Source organism: Nilaparvata lugens, chromosome 8 (assembly GCF_014356525.2).
Source record: "Nilaparvata lugens isolate BPH chromosome 8, ASM1435652v1, whole genome shotgun sequence".
NCBI classification, from domain to species: Eukaryota; Metazoa; Arthropoda; class Insecta; order Hemiptera; family Delphacidae; genus Nilaparvata; species Nilaparvata lugens.
In genome coordinates, this window is record NC_052511.1 from 43,956,721 (window position 1) to 43,979,567 (window position 22,847).

Sequence of the window (22,847 nt, forward strand, 5' to 3'; positions counted from 1 at the left end):
GATAGTGTTCCCGATGCTAAAACCATAAGGAAATGGATTACAAGTGTACGGGCGACCGGATCTGCACTGCCTAGAAAACCAGTCGGACAACCAAAGAGTGTGAGGACACCAGAGAACATAATGGCGGTGAGAGCGTCTATTGAACAATCTCCATCGCGCTCTGCGCGGAAACATGCTGCTGCTCTTGGAATGTCGGCCAGAACGGTGAGGCGAATTTTACACTCAGACCTCAATTTACACCCGTATAAGTTGATGGTGTTCAAGAATTGATGCCAGCAGATTTTGTTAAACGTACAGATGCTTGCAATGCAATACTGGCTTCTTTACAACACGGCGCTATTCTGTGGTCTAGTGATGAGGCACATTTCCATCTCTCGGGCACAGTAAATAAACAAAATTTTCGTTACTGGGCAGCTGAAAACCCACGAACTCTTCACCAAAAACCTCTTCATTCTCCAAAAGTGACTGTGTGGTGTGCTGTGTCCTCCATAGGCATAATTGGCCCCTACTTTTTTGAATCGGAAGGTGCAACCGTTACTGTGAACGCTGTGCGCTATTGTCAGATGTTGGAGAACTTTTTCTTCCCCAGAATTGAGGAGTATGGTGAGGAAAATAATTTGGAAGCCTTTTGGTTTCAACAGGATGGTGCCATGCTCATACCGCCCGTCACTCTCGCCAACTTCTGCAACAACGGTTTCCTGGCCGCTTGATCTCATAACGAGGGGATGTTCATGGCCCCTCGCTCCCCCGATCTAAGCCCATGCGATTATTTTCTCTGGAGTCAGAAAATTGGCTTTCCGAGTCAAAGCGTTGACGTAGTCGAGAACTTAAATAGACTCTGGAGTTTAGAGATCACGTTAGAACCCAGGAGTTTTAATTTCGCTTTCTGAGTGAAGGGCTTATAAGTCCAGGACTTGAAATAGATTCTCGCCTCTTTCCGAGTCAAGGATTATCAAAAGTCGTTAAGTCCAGGACTTAAAACAGCTTGATTTAAACCTCGACTGGGTGGGTTTAAATTCAAGTTCTAGACTTAACTGAGCAAAACACAATTCAGTTATTGTTTGGAGTAGATAAAAAGCTAAATAAATGTCATGGAATACCTAAATTACTTGGATTAGTCCATCTAAAGTCATAATTTATAGTTGCAAGTTTATTTGGAATAAAATTGTATTCGAATATGCGTTAAAAAAACTAACCTTATTTCACGTCTGTGACATAACCTAAAAATGTTCAAGAAAAATGCCTATCTTGATAAGATCCTATCTGAGTGGGAGGAGCCAAGGTGTAGCGTTGAGGGTATGGAGGGTGCAGTTGTGAATACTAAATTTAGATCTAAGCTTTGTCTGTAGGAAGGGGAGTTCCACAGGGTTCAATACTAGGTCCACTGCTGTTTCTTATATATGAACGACCTCCCTGCTAATGTTCATTCAGCCAAGTCTGTTCTTTTTGCTGACGATGCAAATTTCCGGGTAACGGCTAAAAATATAGAATAGAATAGAAGAACTTCAGTTGACTGGTAATGCTGTTCTTTGTGAGGTGACCAACTGGTGCAGGGCAAATAAGTTGGAGGTGAATATTACCAAAACATATTCTATTGAATTTCAGATTCATAGATCACCTCCAAGCTTGGTCCAATTCAGTATAGATGGTGAGGATGTGCAGTCCTCCTCTTCTGCCGGTTTCTTAGGATTGGCAATTGACCAGGGCTTGTCATGGACTATTCACATTGATTCACTCCTGAAAAAACTGAATTCTGTAGCTTTTCTGGTGTCAAGGCTTTCTAGTATGCTCGACCGAGATGCAGTTGTCACTGCCTACCATGGATACTTCGAGCCTCTACTGTCCTATGGAATACTTCTTTGGGGGGTTCAGGAAACTCTCTGCAGGTCTTTAGGGCGTTCTCTCTTCCGATCAGCGGCAATAATGGCTGTCCCTGCTCTTTATATATATTACGTATCTATCTTTGCCTTCAAATACAAGACAAATTGGACAACAGGGTCAAATATCCATAGTCATAACACAAGATCCAGAGGTGCGTTGAGAATTGAGCCACACAGAACTACCTTCTACAAATCTAGCTCACAGCATATGGGTAACAAAGTATTTAATTCGTTGCCGAACCACTTGAAAGAGGCTCAAACACTGACAGTTTTCAGGACTGAAAATCTGGTTGATAGCCCAGTGTCCCTATAGTTGGCAATCCTTAAAAAACTGATAAAAATGTATTAAGAATCTATCGTGTTACTTTCGAGTGCAATGTTAATGTTTCCAGATTTTATGTTTCTATATAAGTATGATTGTAACTGACATATTATTTTAGTTTTCAAATATTATATTTTCACATTTTTAAAAATTTATCTAGTCTTACTTTGTAATGAATGTTAAAATTTGATGTATGTGACTATTGTCTATGCTTACCATTGTTTAGCCATGACAAGTAATAAAATGAATTATGGTCATCTGCGTAAGCCAGCTTTGAGACTTTCACTCTCTGTAGTCGCCAGTGACCCACTGTCAATCTTTTTCTTCATCCTTTTAGGCCTTCATCACTCCATCAATCAGTATAACAAAACGATACGGTGATAGAATATCTCCTTGCCTTACTCCTGCTCTTGTTTCAAATTGCTCAGAGCAGCAGTTACCGACTCTCACATAGTTCCTACAGCTTCTGTAGTAGCTCTGGATGGCCTTCAACAAGTTATCATTCACTCTTCTATCTCTTCCATAAGGCATTCCAGGGTACTCTGTCAAATGCTTTGATGAGGCCTATAAAACACAAGTACACGTTTTTGCCATACTCTACACTTTTTCTAGGACTTGTTTCAGAATAAAAATGGCATCTTGAGTACTTCTACCATGTCTGAAGCCAAATTCCTCCTCATCAATGTCTGTTTCAATAAAACATTTCAGCCTCTCATGCAGTATTCTTGGTAGAGCTTGCCCGGTACGCTCAGAAGGGATATTCCCCTGTGGTTACTGCATTCTCTATTGTCCCCTTTTTTGTAAATGGGAATCATTACAGATACTTCCCAGTCTTTGGGGATTCTCTTATATCTCCAGGCTAATCTTATCACTCTCAAGAACCACTTTCTACCTATTGGTCCCATATATTTGATCATTTCTGGTGTGATGCCATCATGTCTAGGTGATCTTCCAAGTTTCATCTTTCTCACAGGCAGATCAAGTTCTTCTTCTTTTATATCATCCTCTATGAGCAACATGTCAGGGTGCTCCAACTCTGTCATGTCTTCCTGTCTGTCCTCCCTCTCATCTCCGTTCTCCGTCAGCAGATCAGAGAAGTACTTCTTCCACCTTGACATTACCTCTCGCTCCTGTGTGAGAAGAATTCCTGCTTGATCTTTAAGGGCCGGTTTACGAGCTCGGGATTTAGCTAAGTTCTAGACTTTAACTGGCTTTAAACTCTGGAGTCAGAAAATTGGCTTTCCGAGTCAAAGCGTTGACGTAGTCGAGAACTTAAATAGACTCTGGAGTTTAGAGATCACGTTAGACCGAGGAGTTTATAATTTCGCTTTCTGAGTGAAGGGCTTATAAGTCCAGGACTTGAATTAGATTCTCGCCTCTTTCCGAGTCAAGGATTTATCAAAAGTCGTTAAGTCCAGGACTTAAAACAGCTTGATTTTAAACCCTCGACTGGGGTAGGGTTTAAATTCAAGTTCTAGACTTAACTGAGCAAACACAATTCAGTTATTGTTTTGGAGTAGATAAAAAGCTAAATAAATGTCATGGAATACTAAATTACTTGGATTAGTCCATCTAAATTCATAATTTATAGTTTGCAAGTTTATTTTGGAATAAAATTGTATTAGAATTATGCGTAAAAACACTAACCTTATTTCACGTCTGTGACATAACCTAAAAATGTTCAAGAAAAATAATACTAGGATTGCCTTGGAATTTATATTCCAATCTGAATGTTATTAATCGATGTCATATTCAACATATTAATAATATTATAACAATAATAAATTATTATTTCATTTTTCTCCTAAGCAAATACGTTTTCAAACTCAATAGCCCAATGAGATTTTTATTCCAAAATCAATGGTTAGGATTAATGATCAATAATAGCATAACGTAAAATGAAATGTTTATTCATTCATCTTTCAAAAAGTTAGGTTTTGCTTTGAATAGGCCTACAAAGAAATCGAAACGTATTTTTACAAAATAGTTTTTAGAGCATGCTCATTTGAATAATTGTCCCGCTGTAATCAGCTGTTTTCGTTTTGCTATAATGCCAACAATACAACAGCAAAATATTGTGAATTTCCCTCATGTTTACTGCGTTAAAGTCCTGGACTCAAATAAGTCGAGAACTTGATAGACCCCGGAGTTTAGAAGATGAAATCGTGACTCAGAAAGTCGATTTAGACCCAAGGGCTTATCTAAGTCCTGGACTCGAAGTCCAGAAATTATAGATCTCGAGCTCGGAAACCGGCCCTTACGCCCTTACAAAGTTTAAAGAACATGGTTTATCTTTCCTCAGGCCCTTCAAAATTCTATAGAACAGTTTCTGGTTCTCTCTGTAATCATCCTCCATGCACACCTCAAATTCATTCCAGGACTGCTGTTTCGCTGCCTTTACTATTTCGTTCACTCTTGCTCTTTGCTCTTTGTAATGATCATAGTCCTCTGCGCTCCGTGTTTGCAGGTAATGCTGCCACATCTCTTTCTTCCTCTCCACCTCTGCTTTGACATCCGTCGTCCACCAGCTTGTCTTCTCACCTTTTCTACTCTTCCCACACGCCTCCTCCGCGGCATTGATGAGGGTGTCTCGCAGAGTTGTCCAGCAGTCTTCCAGCTCCACCTGACCATTCACTTCTTGCCTTCCTCTTAATTTGCATTCTACTAACTCTCTATAGGTCTCTTTGACATGCTCTTCTCTGAGCTTATATGTTTTATTCTTGTATTCCACTTTCGGCCTTTCTTTCCTTTTTATTTTCGAAATACTCTTCTCGAGTATAGCCAGCTTCATTACCAGAAGAAGATGATCTGTGTCTAAAGTGGGTCCCTGTAGGACTCTTGTATCCCTGACCCTGTTTGAAATCACGTTTGGAACAATAATGTAATCTATAATAGGTTTTTATTTCTAGAGCATCTGACCCTGGTGAAGCGATGTATGTCTGTGAGGAAATTTTGTGTTGATAAATTGTTTTTTTGATCGATAAATTGTTATTTATACACAGATCGATCAATCTTTCCCCATTATTATTGTGTTTTCACCATGCTTTCCTAAAGACGCTTCCTAACGTCATTATATTGTAGAAGACAGAATACTAGATTGATATTTTATAGTTTTGGGCTTTGCCTGTTGGTCCTTTTCTATACACCGTGTCCCACGAAGAGGTTTACACGTTTGATTTTATATTACGTGCCCATTCATACACCGAACTTTTTTAAATTTTACACAGTTTACAAAGTAGGTTCTACAAATATTCTGGTAAAATTGCAACTACCTAACCGTCGTAGAAACAAAATGGCGGCATATTGAAAAAACAGTACTTTAAAAACATTAAAAAGGTGTTATTGGTTTTATAAAATATTTTTATTGTTGCACTTTAGGGCAATATCACTTTTAAATGAAAAGAACTAGAACATGGTCTAATGAAAAACCTTAAAGTCCAAAATTATTCAAATTGAAACCCATCCACTGCAACACACTTGTTTAACAGCGCTTAAGAAATGATTCGTAAGCTCTTACAAAGAAACTCCGCGGTATCCGGAGAAGTTACTCTTCTATTGATCGTTTTAGTTCATCATTATTGAAGGTATGGGTATAAACGTTTCCCTTCGAGTAACCCCATAGAAAGAAGTCACAAACAGTTAAATCTGGTGATCGGGAAGGCCAATCTGAAAAATCACTTCTACAACCAATCCAACGGCCATGAAGATTGTCATTTAGTAATTGCTTGACATGATTTGCGAAATGAGATGAAGCACCATCTTGTTGAAAGATTGCTGAAATGTCGTAAGATAACACGCCGATACAACTGACACTCGCCCAAACAGTAATTCCCTTTCATTTAATTGGAGTCTCCTCAAGAATGTGGGGATTAACGGTATTATAATAATTCCAATTATGCCTATTTACAACACCAGTGCGGTAGAAAGTGGACTCGTCTGAGAAAATGATTTTCGTATGCCATTCAGGATCTTCTTCATGGATTTCAATGATACGAGAACAAAATTCCGGGGGCGCGACAGTCGAGACCGACGACATTCGAGGCCTACGACCGTAGAGGACTGTTTTACAGTCCTCTACGGTCGTAGGCCTCGACTGTCGGGAGTGTACGAAAATTAGAGTGGCCTCAACTGTCGCCTAACGCAGGCGACATTTGAGACCACTTTTTCAGGAGTCCTCTCACATCGTAGGTCTCGACTGTCGGGGCTGTACAAAAATTAGAGTGGCCTCAACTGTCGCCTAACGCAGGCGACATTTGAGGCCACTTTTTCAGGTGTCCTCTACCGTCGCTGGCCTCGAATGTCGCTGGTCTCGACTGTCGGGCCTGTACAAAAATTAGAGACTCGCTTGCAGCAGGCGACAGTTGAGGACACATCCTACTGCGATTCCAGACAAAATACATTTTATAATGATTATAACTTCAGATTTGTTGAAAACTAAATAATGGAAACTTCCTTCATAAAAAATCATATGAACTTTGAAGGTAAATAAATAGTGATTATCCTTGAAGGATTTTCAGAACGATCATCTTTTTGAAGAATTACAGCTTAATCAGTCAAGTATTTCAAGCATGATGAGCTCACATACAAACAGACAGAAGACAGATACCATCTCGTCTTATAGATGGATAGAAGATAATAAAATAATAATAAAAATGAATGATAATAAACTAGATTGATATTTTATAGTTTTGGGCTTTGCCTGTTGGTCCTTTTCTATACACCGTGTCCACGAAGAGGTTTACACGTTTGATTTTATATTACGTGCCCATTCATACACCGAACTTTTTCAAATTTTACACAGTTTTCAAAGTAGGTTCTACAAATATTCTGGTAAAATTGCAACTACCTAACCGTCGTAGGAACAAAATGGCGGCATATTGAAAAAACAATACTTTAAAAACATTAAAAAATGTGTTATTGGTTTTATAAAATATTTTTATTGTTGCACTTTAGGGCAATATCACTTTTAAATAAAAAGAACTAGAACATGGTCTAATGAAAAACCTTTTAATGTCCAAAATTATTTAAATTGAAACCCATCCACTGCAACACACTTGTTTAACAGCGCTTAAGAAATGATTCGTAAGCTCTTACAAAGAAACTCCGCGGTATCCGGAGAAGTTACTCTTCTATTGATCGTTTTAGTTCATCATTATTGAAGGTATGGGTATAAACGTTTCCCTTCAAGTAACCCCATAGAAAGAAGTCACAAACAGTTATATCTGGTGATCGGGATGGCCAATCTGAAAAATCACTTCCACAACCAATCCAACGGCCATGAAGATTGTCATTTAGTAATTGCTTGACATGATTTGCGAAATTGAGATGACACACCATCTTGTTGAAAGATTGCTTGATCCATTCCTGGTACCATCAAATGGGGTAAGACATGATTATTTAAAACTTGTGCATACCTATCCCCAGTCATTGTATTGTCTGAAATGTCGTAAGATAACACGCCGATACAACTGACACTCGCCCAAACAGTAATTCCCTTTTATTTAATTGGAGTCTCTTCAAGAATGTGGGGATTAACGGTATTATAATAATTCCAATTATGCCTATTTACTACACCAGTGCGGTAGAAAGTGGACTCGTCTGAGAAAATTATTTTCGTATGCCATTCAGGATCTTCTTCATGGATTTCAATGATACGAGAACAAAATTCCACTCTCCTGTCTGGATCATCTTCAAGAAGTTAATGAACTATGTGACTTCAAAAATCTAATTTTGTTTTTCTTGATAATTCTCTGTACAGAAGACTTTTTTCGGAACATCAATTTCAAGTTAAACTTAAACCTTCCTTAGTGATCTAGGCTTCCATAGAGCGGAGCATTTATGCGCCACATTCTCTTTCCACATTAGATCGCCTAGATTACTTTTTGACAACACTATCAGTTTCTATAGTGAGGTCCACGTTATAATGGCAGTGTAGGAAGATAGGAGAAAGGGGTTGCCAGATCTCAGCCTTGCCACCCAAACAGCTGATACTGGTATATCTGATGAATTTATTAACTGTTCATTATTGTTGAAAATAGTTGATCATAATAAATTTTCATGATTGAGATTAAATTATATTATGTCAATTAGTTGAATTTCTACATTGTTGGTAAACGATGTGGCAACATCGCAAAGCGTGAATAAGATAGCGCCATCTGCTTTGTTGAATGATAGACAAGGATAGCAAATCACACACTGCCATCATAACGTGGACCTCACTATAACAAAAGATTTTTACTTTCCTTGCCCTATTACCATAGGTAAGGAAAGTATTGCTTTCCGAAAAAAATTAAGGTACCCCAATTTCTAAATTTCTATACGTTTCAAGGTCCCCTGAGTCCGAAAAAGTGGTTTTTGGGTATTGGTCTGTATGTGTGTGTATGTATGAGTGTATGTATGAGTGTATGTGCGTCTGTGTACACGATATCTCATCTCCCAATTAACGGAATGACTTGCAATTTGGAACTCGAGGTCCTTACACTATAAGGATCCGACACGAACAATTTCGATCAAATGCAATCCAAGATGGCGGCTAAAATGGCGAAAATGTTGCCAAAAACAGGGTTTTTCGCGATTTTCTTGAAAACGGCTCCAAAGATTTTGATCATATTCATACCTGAAATAGTCATTGATAAGCTCTATCAACTGCAACAAGTCCTATATCTGTAAAAATTTCAGGAGCTTTGCCCCATCTATGCAAAGTTTGATTTTAGATTCTTAATTATCAGCCTTTATATACAATTTAAACAAAAAATTTCAAGTGGAAAAGATTGAGCATGAAAATCTCTGCAATTGATGCCCAGTAACATTTCCACATAAAATTGAAAATAAGCTTGAAATCCGAGAAGATGTGATTATTAAATTGCAAACTGTTGGCAACTGTTGGTTCTATTAAATCATTCACTACGAAGAGATAGCAGACCTCGTGTGTTTCCAGCGTTATTGACCTATCACCAGCTGTCTCATATCTTTGAATAGTAGACTTGATATGCGCGAGTACACTAGCGTCAAGTGATCAATTTTCATAACGGCAAGGAAAGTGTTGTGTGAGTGCGCCACACCAGATTTTTCTGCTTAGTTATTGTTTATTTACTAGGAGGTTCAATGCCTGGGTAGGCAAGCTGAAATTGTCTAACTACTTTAGCTAAAAGCAATAGCGCACGCACAACACTTAACTTTTTGTTCAACATTTAAAGCCATTTCTCGACTCCACTTTCAGTAAAACAATACCCAATAAAGTTTGGTTATTTTTTATGGCTCAAGAGAAATTTTAAAATCAAACAGCTGTTCTTCAACATTGAGCATTAGAACCGCAACATAGTGAACAAATCAGCTGATAACAACTCAAGAAAGTGGTTTTTATAGGAAGCGAATTGTTGAAATTTTCAATATGCCGCCATTTTGTTTGTACGAAGGTTCGGGAGCTGAAATTTTGCCAGAATATTTTCAGAAGAAGAATATATTGGTGACGGGCGTGCGTGATGCGTAGTTGGCCGCAGCTCGGCTACTGTGTGTGTGTCGCCATCAAGAGACAGGGAACCTATCACCCAATCACCTAATCACCCATTTGCCAATTATCCAACTAAGCTGAGTTCACAAATACCAGTCACAGTCAAAGTGTCCTTTTCAAGTTCTGTGCATTATGGGCACGTAATATTAAATTAAACGTGTAAACCTCTTCCTGGGACACGGTGTATATGATTTTTATAATCATGAATCGTATAAATAAATATTTTATCTCATAATTAACTGATTGATGATTTTTAGGTGTGGAACGCGGCCGCTTGGGGCGCCAGCGAGCAGGACAACAAAACTGCGGCGGCACAGCCAGAAGAGATGCCGCTAGTGCAGCAGACGGGTGGGGCGGCAGGCGGAAGCGGCGACCAGGGCGGGGCCACCAAACGCAAGGCCAGCGGCCAAGACATCCGCTCAGCCAAGGGCGCCAAGAAACCCCGCGCCGGATTCAAGTTCCGCAGCAAGCGACTTTAGAGCAGCTCACTCACTCTCTCACTCTCTCTCTTCTCTCTCCCCTATCTCTCTCTTATGTCCCCCCTTGCCTCCTTATGGCGAGTAAATGATATGGCAAGCTGGGTAGCTAATGTCACACATTGATCTAAAATGCCGCAAGATATTTCTAATTTAGATCAAGATTTCAAATGAAATTAATCCAAGAATTGAATATTTTGAGAATATTTGTATAATATTATCTTGAAGATAAGGCGAGCAAATGATCACAGGTTAAGCTGGGTAGCTAAGGTCACACACAATGGTCTAAAATGCGTCAAGATAATTTCAATTTAGGTCAAAGTTTTCAGATGAAATTAATTCCAAGAGATTAAAATAAAAAAAACTCTTACAATATCTGAAAGATATTCTAACTTTAAGTCAACTTTTTTAGATTAAATTCATCCTGAAATTGTTATAATAATAAATATCGAAAAGGTGTTGAAATAATATTTAAAATTCACGTCAACTTTTTGTTTTGCGGTTATTTGCAAAGGGTTTGATTTTAGATACGCTTCTATTTTTTACATATCTAACGGGCGTCAAGATTAACCTCCAATGTGGAGTTTATATGAACCTTCTAAGATAAAATTCCTCCAGAAATTTGGAAAATATTTAAAATGGAACAAGTAATATACTAGAGAAAATTTCGTAATTCATTTATCATGGGTTTTTTCAAAACCCGTATTGTAAACCTCTTTTTCATGAAAATGAAAAATGAAATTCTAAATGCTGGTAACTTATGTAAAATTAAATTCCAGGGTTTCTCAAATAAATCTTACAAAAGACAAATTTTCTGAAGTCTCAAAATCCCCTAAAAATAGATTTTAAATTCAAAAATTAAAAAAATTAGGCAAACTCAAGTTAAATGTTTAAACACAAAATTTATTTCTGTAGATTGAATGTATTCTGTAAATTAATGTTGAGGCATTGTAATGGTTGTAATTTGAAAATGATTTTTGAAAAATCCGTTTCAGATAGTAGAAGTAAAAATAAAAAACTTTATTTTGAAAACTTTAATAGAATTAAAAATAAAAATCTTTATATTGAATATTTTATTACAAAATGGGATTCTCAGACTAAAATTATTCCAGAATTAATTTTATCCCCAGACATTAAAAAATCGAATTAACAGTTTCAAATTCTTGACATAGACATTTTGTATAACAATTCAAAATTATAATTCATGAAAAATCTTTACTAATCGCAGTTATTTCTATTAAATTGTGACTTGCATGTTGAGAAGGATCAAATTTTACTATGTTGACTACTGTTTAGCTATGCTATCGCTAGGTGTCCAGCTATGCTCAATGCCCATGAGTGTTTAATTGTGCAATCTGCATCACTACCTGTTCACTGCATGCGGTAGATGATTAATTTAAGAACTGTTGTGAATTCATAGCTTACTCGGAGAATATAACTTCTACCTCGTCATAAGGTGTATAAAGAAATTGTCCAAGAAGAAAATGAATCACTTACGTATTCGTATGAAGAATGCCGGCTTAGTTTTAAATGTGTGTGGACTGTTGTATAGAGGATGCTCTTATGTAAACCTAGAACAATGTAATGAAGAACATAACCTCTTAAACAGCATCTGGACTCGACGTCAGTTCCTTAGCACCACTTATCAATATCATTATTTCAATCTCATCCTAATGCATCAATACATTATCATCATCATTATCATCCCAAATTCATCATCTCGCCAAATATGTTGTTGATTGATATTATTAGCCTTGTTCTATTCATAGGATATTGTATGAAATACAAATATGATCGAGTTCTGTCATGTAGATAAATTGAATTTTAATGAAAGATAGGAATTTCAATTAGTTCTTTAACCAAGTCGAAATTTTTCGAATTGTACGAGACAATTTCTGAAATTAATTAGCTGTATTTCCAATTAATTTTCCTTACTATATGCTATTCCGACTACATCATCAAAGAAGTTCGCATTTCGTTTCAATGAAATCAACTCTTCTTTGCGACACTAGATCTCAGCCTCTGCCAGTTATCTATGTTTCTCTTGCTCAGCGCATTTATTTTGCCCACTTTCGCTTCAAACTTCATGTTGTCACCTAAAATAAGCTGTATATCTTCATTAAGCACCACTTCCCTCAACATCGCAATATTCTCGATTCTGCGCATCAGCTTTATCTCAGTATACTTGTTGATTAGCTTCGAATGATGTCTTGCTCGACATCCATTTCGATCAGATTGCTTCGCATTAACAACGTTGATTTGACACCAATTTTTCAATCTTTTTGGCGAGCTTTAAAATACATACGATTGAAAAATTTTAAGAATATATAGGTCTGGTTTCAGCTAACTGCTGCGTGATGGTTCTTATTTTATTTTGAAAAGTATGTAGCTGTTTTGAATCTCTAGTATCAAATTTATTAAATTCTCTTTTGTTCATCTTGGCTTAGTTTTCCGTTGAATAGAGTTTCTTGGAAAAATGTTATGATTCCTTTAATAATCTCTGTTAGATGTCACAGAAAGTTCTGTTGATGTCCCAAGTTTTGTTAGAACTTGGGGGGCCTACTTTTCGGTGAAGGAGTATAATGGTAATCGATGGTTTCAATTGGTATCAAGAGGTCGTAGATTGTAATCCGAAATTTGATCGTTTAGGTGCATTCTAAACTGGTAGATGAATAAAAACAGAACGTCTTATAAATTTGAATTTTATAAAAGTATTATCAAGTAGCAAAAATCTCATTGATTTGAGTTTTGTTATCCAGTATTTTGCCTCATTTGATACATTGTTTGACCTGCAAGATTTTATTTTATTCAAAAGGAAAATTGTCACTGAGGTCGAATTGAATTTCTAATGGAAAATAATATCAAATGAGCGTATCTGAACTAAAATTTACTTGATTATTTCTGTTTCCAATACTACAGAATTTTTTTGTCTGTTTGAACAATTATCAACACTCTATTTTATCTATTCTATTGTTTATTTTTGTACAGATTTTAATATCCAAATGTCCCATTATTTCTGATTTGTTAGAAATTATATTTATATTTCTTCCCATTATACTGATCAAGTTGGATATTGGAAAAAGTTTTGGGAAATGTTAAAAGTTCACATAGCCGTTGTAAAGTTCGTGTAAAAATATGTAAATTTGAGCAGAATTATTATTCCTGTGTGTTGAGGCTCATTCAATATAATTGAAAAGGTCAATTTTCCATTAACGGTTTTCACTTAAACAATATTGTCCTTTAATATTTATTCTTGTGATGTCTGCTTCATACTTTCAATTTTACTCCGGCAATTTTCATTGCAATTTTGTTTCTACTGCAACGGCAGGTGAAGGTAAATCAATATTTTGACACTTCGTCGTTTTTTGTTTTTACATTGAAAAGATTCATGAGACATTCAGAAATTTTATTAATGGTAGATTCATTGTTTTTCCCTCTAAATAGCTTTCAAACTTGGAGGAGAAACTGCCCTTATAAAGGGTCTCCTCACCAAAAACACCCTCACCAATATTAATAAAATCGTTCTATTTATATGACTAGTAAATGGAAAATTAACCAATAGAAGATGAGTATCCAATTCCGCAATTTTCTTGACTGTTTTTAAAAACGGTTCAGTCATTGAATGAACTGTTGTTAGCTGTAAGCGTACATCTTGCCAAGAAAACTAAATACATTTAATGTAGCTTATCGCTATTTTTCCTTAGGTGGTCAAGAATGTCTTATATATGCATACATTTTTTTTATTCGACAAATTAGGTATTAGTTTTTTGTAAGAATGTTTTGAAGAAGTCGCATACGAAGTGCTCGATGTTGACGTTCAAGGGCCAAGCCACACGAGGCATTTATTCAATCGGCACGACAGGACAGGAAGCTCACTCGATACGTGAACCCAATCAGACAATCGGAGAACCTCCTGCCCTTTCGTGCCGACTGAATAAACGCCTCGTGTGCCCCAAATGTAACGATATTTTTCTGTTTGATCTCGTGATTCAGGAGTGACAATTTGGCGTCAATCGTTTTTAGAAACATCACACATCATCAGTTTATGTTGACTGGGTTGATTCTCGGTGATGTCGGTGATAATTGTAAGGATAGTTGTAGTAATGAATTGAATTGGACCATAGCTGGGTCAAGGTGTTCACAAATTGAGCGAGATAGAAGTATTAAATCTTTAATTTTTTGGTTAAATATACAATTTTACCATTTTTTATAAATCTGAAATTTTACCATTTTTTATAAACCTAAAATTTTACTTTTTTTGTAAATAAAAATGTTTCTATCATCATCTCAATCTCCTTTTCTCTGCATTTCTCTCTATTACTTTGAAGTTATTCGCTATCATCTTCTAGTATTTCACGGTAACCAGATTTTTCTGAGAATTTACCATTTATTTATTTAGAACGAATTGGTCTTCTATTTCATTAATCTTGCATTGAACTGTAACTGACGGGATTGAAGTGCTATTAATATATTGAACAGCTTATACAACTTATAGAAAATTTTATTTTTATGTATTCTCCCAATATGCCACTTGACTGATACTTTTCTTATTCAATTGAGGTTTTGATACCCACTCGATGCAGTAAAAAGAGAACAAAGTTATCTTTCTCAACTTTTGCGGGAAAACTTGGCAATATCAATAAATAATCAATGAGGATAGTTATAATTTAACAACCTAACAAACTACTGCTGAGTTTTTTAGGAGTAAATGTATATTATTTTGTAACTTTACCAATCTCGCTCAATTTCTGAATGCGTGTCCCTTTATATTAGTTAATAGATTTAAAAAATCGCTAGAGATAATATTATATTGTTTTGTGTGAGTGTGTGTGTGTGTTGTATCAACGTGCACATGTACGTGAATGAGTTGATGCGCAAATCTATGTTTTGGTAGGTTGGTATCTTGTAAATATCTCATTATATAGGTACATATATTATTAAATATATTTATGTTATTAATCAATTCGAATATAGTGAAAGAATGGATATGAGTATGATAAACTTTACGGTCATTGATAGAAAATGCAGTTCGGTTGAAGAGCTAACATCATGATGGCAAATCATAGGAATAGCTTCTGTCGTGCTTGTTTGTAGTGTACGAAGGCTGTTCAATATAATATATTCACTGACATGGGAGAGTTTTTGTCATCACAGCTATCCTTTTCTAGCTTCACAGCGTTGTCAGATCGTTTTTTAATAATTTAGAAATATAATTGATTAACAAAATATTTTATCTCAATAAATTGAGATAATTTATTATTTAATCATTGACAAATATTTTTTCTTGATGAACAAAATTTGATTGTAAAGAAGAATGAACAGTTAATATTACATCAAATATACCGGTATCAGCTTTCCTCTTTAGAAGGCAGTGGCAAGGCAGAGAATCGGCAATGCTGTTCTCCTATATCTTCCTCCACTGCTATTATAACCTGGACCTCACTATAATCGTTTACATTAGTTATTAGGCGCCGTGCTCTTGGTTCTTCTACCGTCGGAATGGTTTGAGGACAGCTCAGCAAACATGCAGTTAAAAACTTCAAAATAGCTTCCTTGTGGTTCGGAACTTACCTAAATTCTAGATTCATTCATGTTTCGTAATTATCCTTCTCATTTCTAACGCACAAGCTGAAGTTCTGTTTGAGGTTTTCCTGAGCAATGCTTAACATTCTTGACATGATGGAAGGTAAATAAATTACGGTATCAAATTTCATTTACAATTCTGAAAGTTTTCCTTCACCAACCTTGTTTTTCTACAATATCAGGAAATTTTTTATTTGGACGCAATCAATAAACTACTGAAAAATTAGAATACAACTAAATATAGTATACAACTAAATTTCTCTCAGCTCGCACATTACTCTTTAAAGTGTAAAATAACTATACTTTATATCATGCTAATAACATGCTATATGCCACTTATTTGGGACAATTAAGGCACCTATTTTCTATTTCTCTATTGTTCTTTCATGCTGGCTTTCCCCTCCAGTATTGTAAATGTCGTTGGTACCGAGTTGAATTCACTCATCACTATTGAATATTATTTATTTTCAATAGGTACTGATATAGTCTAATGATGATTATTTTGTTGTCTTATTTTTCTCTTTATTTGAGATGTAATAGTATATTTAACATTGTACGATCCCATGGTGTGAGATTAACCTTCTGGTAGTCGCGCCCTACTCAATCACACGAGCAGTCGCGTGTTGTAATTTTTACAACGTCCAATTTTCCAAGTGTTATGTACTCTGTTTACTGTCAAAACATTTTAATTAATTGTATAATTACTATTCCCATCTCATTGGATTATTTTACGCCTATAAACATTTGGATGATTACCATTTCGTAGACCAAAAAGGTACACCAAGCAAAGCCATCAATTCTGTGTTATTGGTTCATCTATTGTCCCCGTATAAAGTCTTTCCCTATCATACTTATGCACTGTCGTGACTAAATGGCACCTAAAGACTTGACCATTGCTCGATTGATACTACAACTCAGTGGAGTGATGGGGAGAAAGTTTTGGAATGCATAGGTGACTCATTCACTGACACCACCGCATTCAATAGTTTTGTGCAGCAAAAAACTGACACTGTTGTACTCTTTACAACAACGCGACTACCGGAAGGTTAAGCAACCAAGACTGCTCATCGTGGCTTCAATGACCACTCATGTGATCATCAGTGATTCTTGTAATTTTCAAGTCATTACACTGTAATGGATGACACTAACATTTCTCAGGTATAAATGTTTACTTTCAGGTGTAATACATTTACTTTCTAAACAAAGCAACGCTATTGAATGACATGGGGCAATAATATTTTTGAAAATTGATAACACTCTGCAGTTCATAATGGATCCGAAACTCAATAGTTATTCTGAATCTAGTACTAGTCGAATCTATCATTTTCCATATTATTTGAAAAAATTGTTAGTTTTATAATTCATTTCATCATTCGGTGGTATGAATCTTATGTATCTGCTTGAATGACTCTCCAGAGACACAGAAGAAATTAATATGCATTTAAAACGTTCATATCAATGGATAAGTACTTACTATTTAAGAATGGAAATGAGTTGAGAGTGGACACCTGTTCAAGAAGAATCTTATTAGAAATTGTATCATATCGTCACTCACATGTCACTTGTCAACCATATTTTAACACGATATTTCTAAAATTTCCTCACAATATCTTGTATTAGTAAAACAGTTTTTATTCTATCGATAACGGTGGAACATTCATACTAAGTTCAAAATGTAACTACGCTAAAACTATTATATCAAGTTTGAATGTTGAATCATCACAAACGAAAAAATCATCAAGTAACATGATTTTGTTAACCTGTCGTTGTTTCTATGATAATTGTATTTACTGATGTGAAGAAGTGTGTGTCATGAACTCTTGTGGGTGATTTGGGACAATATTTCAAAAATATCTTTAATGGTTTATCACCAATGTAGTAGAATAGTCCACAGAATGAATCAATCGTAATAATCAGTGTAGTAGCCTTTACCAATGTAATTTAAATTTGAGATTATGTATTTATATGAATATATATTATATGAAATAATATTAATTATAGTGTAAAAAACAACCCGATTATAATGTATATGTCTATGTTAAAAATCTTGCAAATCAATTTTGTATCGAATAAATCTGAAATGTATTTTGTAGTAGTGTGTACTGTAAACAATGTGTAAACCCTGTTATACAAATTTAATTATTTGTTTTGAATGTGTGTGAAAACTGACTTCGATTATCATTCATCGTTGTTTCAAAGCAAAACTCATTTTAAAGTGGAGTAAACATTTCACACGCAGGTTTTATGTGAGTTTTTAATGTGTGAAAAACCATAACGCGTGAATGTTTGAGCAACATTTTAATGAAAACTTGTTGCTTTCTCTGTTGATATTTGTGTAAGTCATGATCTATCTATTCATGAATAAATTTTTGTATTATATTGTGGAAAATTGCAATGTCTCTTCATTCATAATGTTTATCTGTAACTGAAATATTCTCTGATAACTTGAATATTATTATATTGTAATTTGCACTTTTGCTGAATGATTAACTTTTACGGTGAAGCTTTGCGCACACCGACACCTAATGAGTGCTGGAAACGGGAGCTGGACGATTTTAAAGCCGATTTTTTAATGAAAATCTGCCGCTTCCGTTTCCGCGTCGGTGTGCGAACAGCTCAACTCTCACAATTGTCAAAGTCTGATCTCCGATCAAGAATTCTCATTAGTGATCAGAGTTCAAAACTTGATTGACGTTAATGTAACTAGTATACTATTTCATAATATGATTGAATGATAATTATTTATTTATTTGGAATTTTATTATTGCATGACGATAATTTTGAATTAATAGAAACAAATTATTAAATAGGAATTATTTTAAATTTTGACTTGTTTTTGCTGTTGTATTGGAAAATTGGTGATATTTTGAATCTAATTCAAATTACAGCAAATCTTGTGAATTGTATAAACCCTTTTTTCTTTAATACGGTATCCAATTCATGTCTTGTTAGTTGAATCGTATGGAAGTGACTAAATTGTTTTAGAATAATTGAATATTTTATAAATAAACAATAACATATTAATGAAAACCTGAATACTTATTTGCATCCCTTTACAGTTTGGAACTAGTTCAATGCATGAGTTTCACATACAAACTATTAGAACTATAATTCAAATCAAAGTATTTTGAATGAAAGGGAAAATCGATAAATGATGAAAGATTCTTATGGGACTAGAGAAGTATAAAAGGCCTATTTGGCTTATTTATTCAGTTCTGAATTTTGAATTTTATACAGTAGCACTAGAGAAAAAAATTTATAGCTCTACGTAACTTATACTCGTAATATAATCCACTTCTCACTTCAAGTTCATATTTGATACTGTAACTAGTTGTAATTCTTCATTCTTGATTCATTGATTGGTTGCGACAACTGGTTCGAATGAGTTTGTGGAGCACAGAACCAACAAATAAAATAATGTTTATAATCAAAAATCTGTTTATAATAATACTACTATCTTATTGCAGTGTGAATAAGAAAACGAAATATAACTTACAAACTTTATTGAACGAGTTGAAAAAATACAGTTTACAAAAAGGGAGTCATACACTTTGAAGGACCTATAAAATCTATCTACAAAAACTAGAACTAACCAGTTAATCTAGAATTTGATCATTATGGCAAATGGCATTATTGAATCCAACTTTTGTTCAATTGTCAATACTAGGCTACTTATTTCACGTTTGGAATAATTATCATTTTCAATTCACTAACGTCCTGTTATTTATTTTGAGTCAACTATCTAATACACTCAAGAAAAATGGAAATGAAAAATCTCCTTACATGGAGATCCAAATTCCAAGTAAATTCAACAATAAACTGGAAGAAAACATGAGATTGCATTATTTCATTGGATTTACTATCTTTGATCAAAAAATATTCTTTTTGACAATTTTAGTGATTAAGACATGTTTTCAAAACAACCTGCCAACGATTTCATATTTCTCAACTGACACAATCACCAAATAAGAATCAAAATATTTTCTCTCTGAGAAAGCAGCTATGATTAACGCAAAAATCATCCAAATAGAAGTAAAATATTTTAGATTGTAAAAATGCCTTCCGCTTTAAAATGCTACTTTAATCCTATAGTAGTTTATCTACTGTTTTTTCTAATAACATACTGGAGCAAGGTAGATAGATAAAGGTAGGCTATGATATATGAAAACACTATGTAGTTGATTTTCTATACGATTATTTTCCATAATTTATTTTTTCTTTTCCAATTTAATTTTTGTCTAGTATTTTTGTTGCAATTTTCACTTGTGATCTACTCCAAGCCCTACTATCATATTATTATATCTCTTATATCGTATACTTTTCGAAAAACACTTCTAGTCGATATAATTTTGTTTACATTGATGTTGCCATATTCACTGAATTGTCCAAGAATATTATGAGTAACATTGAATTGTTTCATCTTATTACTCGTTTGTGCATGAGGATATTAGAAGTGTGTTTGCCTAGCTCCGTTCAATCTGATAGCATTTATAAGGACGTGAAGTAAACATTTTGTTGTCAACTTTGGTGTAAACGCAGCTTTAGATTACCGTAATTATTAATCAATAATTATTATTAATAATTTTCAATTGTTCAATAATCATTCAAACCTTTCCTTGTTGCACCACCTCTTAAGCCTAATTGTAGATATTTTCCTTACAATACTGTTAAACTAATATTTTTTCACGTTTTTATTACTATTAGTAGCATATTCCTTTGTTCATTGAAATGTTGCATTTTTATCCTGTTTTATTTGGCAGGTTTCTCTCTTATTGCTTTTATTAGTAGGCCCTACTCCATTGATATGTTGCCCTTCTTACTTAGTTGTACAATAACCTCCTCCTTTTTTTGTATGTACCACTCCTTCACTTTTCACTTTCCTTTTTTACTTTTTTCTTTTCTTGCAGATCTTTCTCTCTCACCAGCATTGAACTATATTATTGTTTTTACCTTCCTAGTATTACGGTAAAATTTTGCCTTATCCGCTCAATCAATAGTCCCATAATTTTTAACTTTGATTTACACTTCCAATTGTTTCTATTACTACAATGTTGCCTCATCACTCAGTTCAATACAGTCTCTTCCTTGTTGCACCTCTTTTCTAGCAGATCTTTTCCTCTTATCATTGTGTTGTTCTATGATTTTTTCACCTTTTTATTTGCGGTTTTGTTGGTCGGTGCACTCTTTGCGAACAGTCGTTTGATGAGAAATTTGAGAGTGTAGTAGAAGAGGAGGCTGACGGTGACTGCTAGCAGGAGTAGGAATGCAATGACATCGAGTAGGAGGTACTGGTACCAGGTGAGGTCGACAGCGGCGGATCGCAGGTGGGGGGCCCCCTTGTGTCTGATGACGTACTCCGTCCAGTAGACGGCCGTTTCCAGCGGGCTCTGCGGACGGTCTCTGAATCTCTTCGACAGTTCTTTCGCGTTTTCAGCGTACCTGTGAACATAGTTTCCATTTTTATCATTCTTTGCCTTCTTTAATTTCAGTGTACCGCTACCTACCTCTGTAAAGCTAGTCCCTAAAAAACCGTTCAATTTGTTTTGATTCAATTCGATCAAAATTTATTCAAATTGACACAAGTACAAAATAAAAATGAAAAATACTTAAACAATACAATAAAAATACAAAAACAGGCTCCATGATGGGGTGTGCTGAATAGAACGAAAATGAACATTCACCGGACATTTTCTACTAGACAGTCAAAAACATGTCGTTAGTGCCAATAACACAGAGGATTGGAATAAAATCTTATAATTATCTGGTGCCAGTCACTTCCGACGTAGGTGCGCAGGCGAAGAACGCTGTTTGTGTGCTCTTACAGGTCAGCTGTTCCAGAAGACTGTTCGCCTGTTGGCCGAAAATGACAGGTGAAACGTTATGTTAGTGGCCTATTTCCAGCGAATGCTTGATCACCAAGTAGGAAAACATCGGAGGATCCTGATAAATCTATCTATGTACTTTCCACACTATAACTAAAAAAAACCTATACCGTTCCGTTCTGAAAGAAGATTTTAGAGTCGTGAGAAGAGCTGAGAGTGGATCTATTCATTTTTGGAGATATTTTTTTTCTTACTTCTCAAATATGTTAGGTGGTTTCTGAATGTTTTATTCTCCAATATTCGTCTTTTAGCTCTCATTTTTTACTTTTGAAATTACAAATTAATTGGAATTTCAATTTTGTAAATAGGATAGGGAAATATTGGAAAAAACTAAGGGGTAAGGGCCCGGCCACTCTGAGCTAGAGCGTCCAACGATCAGCGATTCTATAGGTTTCTATATATATATTATATATCTTTGAACGCTCTCTAAGATACAGATAATATAAACCTATTACAACGCAGATCGCTCTCTATGTGGTCAGGCCCTAAAAATGTCCTATGTGGAAACTAAATTCCAGTCATATTTTGCAACCTATCAGTATGAATCAACATTTTGAAACTGAGAAGTATTTTTTTCTTTTAATCTATAATATTGATTATACTCTGATTAAAAGAGAGGTGAGGAAGGGAACTTCTGCTTATTTATTTATTCATTTATTGGACAAAACTCTATAATTATAACCATGGAGGAAAAACTAGGCTGAGCTTCTATCATTTCTCTCCAAAATTTTGATTAAAAGTTGATATTGTCCAATGTTGACTAACATTAAGTTATTTGAAAATGTATTCTATTGTATTAAGCGAGCCATTTCTGTAAATATATTTCAAATATTTTATATTTGCCATTTCAAATAAATATAACCACATAACAGAACTCTATATATATATATATATATGTGTGTGTGTGTGTGTGTGTTAACTTTTAAAAATTCGCGGATGGATGAAATCACAGCCTTGAAAACACTTTCTAGAAATCCCTCCATAGTAATCTTACCAGCTGACAAAGGGAATTCTACAGTAGTTATGGACAGAACAGTATAAATAACGAAAAACTAGAGCATATTCTCAAAGATGCAGCCTACAAGCCGGTTCAACAAGACCCCACAACCTATACCTTGAGAAAATTACAAAATCAAAAATCAAACAATCCGATATCAACCCAGATACCCAACTCAAATTAATTCCCAGAGAGAA

At 35.0% G+C, this 22,847-nt stretch overlaps 2 protein-coding genes across 8 annotated transcripts in view; one reads left to right on the forward strand and one right to left on the reverse strand.

Moving 5' to 3' along the window:
• The window catches only part of LOC111044316, a 54,731-nt gene extending 35,930 nt beyond the window's left edge, over positions 1-18,801 (forward strand). For all 3 annotated transcript variants that reach the window (XM_022329416.2, XM_022329417.2, XM_022329418.2), the window contains exon 9: positions 9,970-18,801. In XM_022329416.2, the coding sequence (XP_022185108.2) occupies positions 9,970-10,191 (222 nt within the window). In that variant the 3' untranslated portion in view covers positions 10,192-18,801. The remainder of the gene's footprint in view (positions 1-9,969) is intronic.
• Positions 18,802-19,257: 456 nt separating this feature from the next.
• The window catches only part of LOC111044317 (UDP-glycosyltransferase UGT5), a 42,224-nt gene continuing 38,634 nt past the window's right edge, over positions 19,258-22,847 (reverse strand). For all 5 annotated transcript variants that reach the window (XM_022329421.2, XM_022329420.2, XM_022329419.2 and 2 more), the window contains one exon: positions 19,258-21,210. In XM_022329421.2, coding sequence (XP_022185113.2) covers positions 20,907-21,210 — 304 coding nt within the window. In that variant the 3' untranslated portion in view covers positions 19,258-20,906. The remainder of the gene's footprint in view (positions 21,211-22,847) is intronic.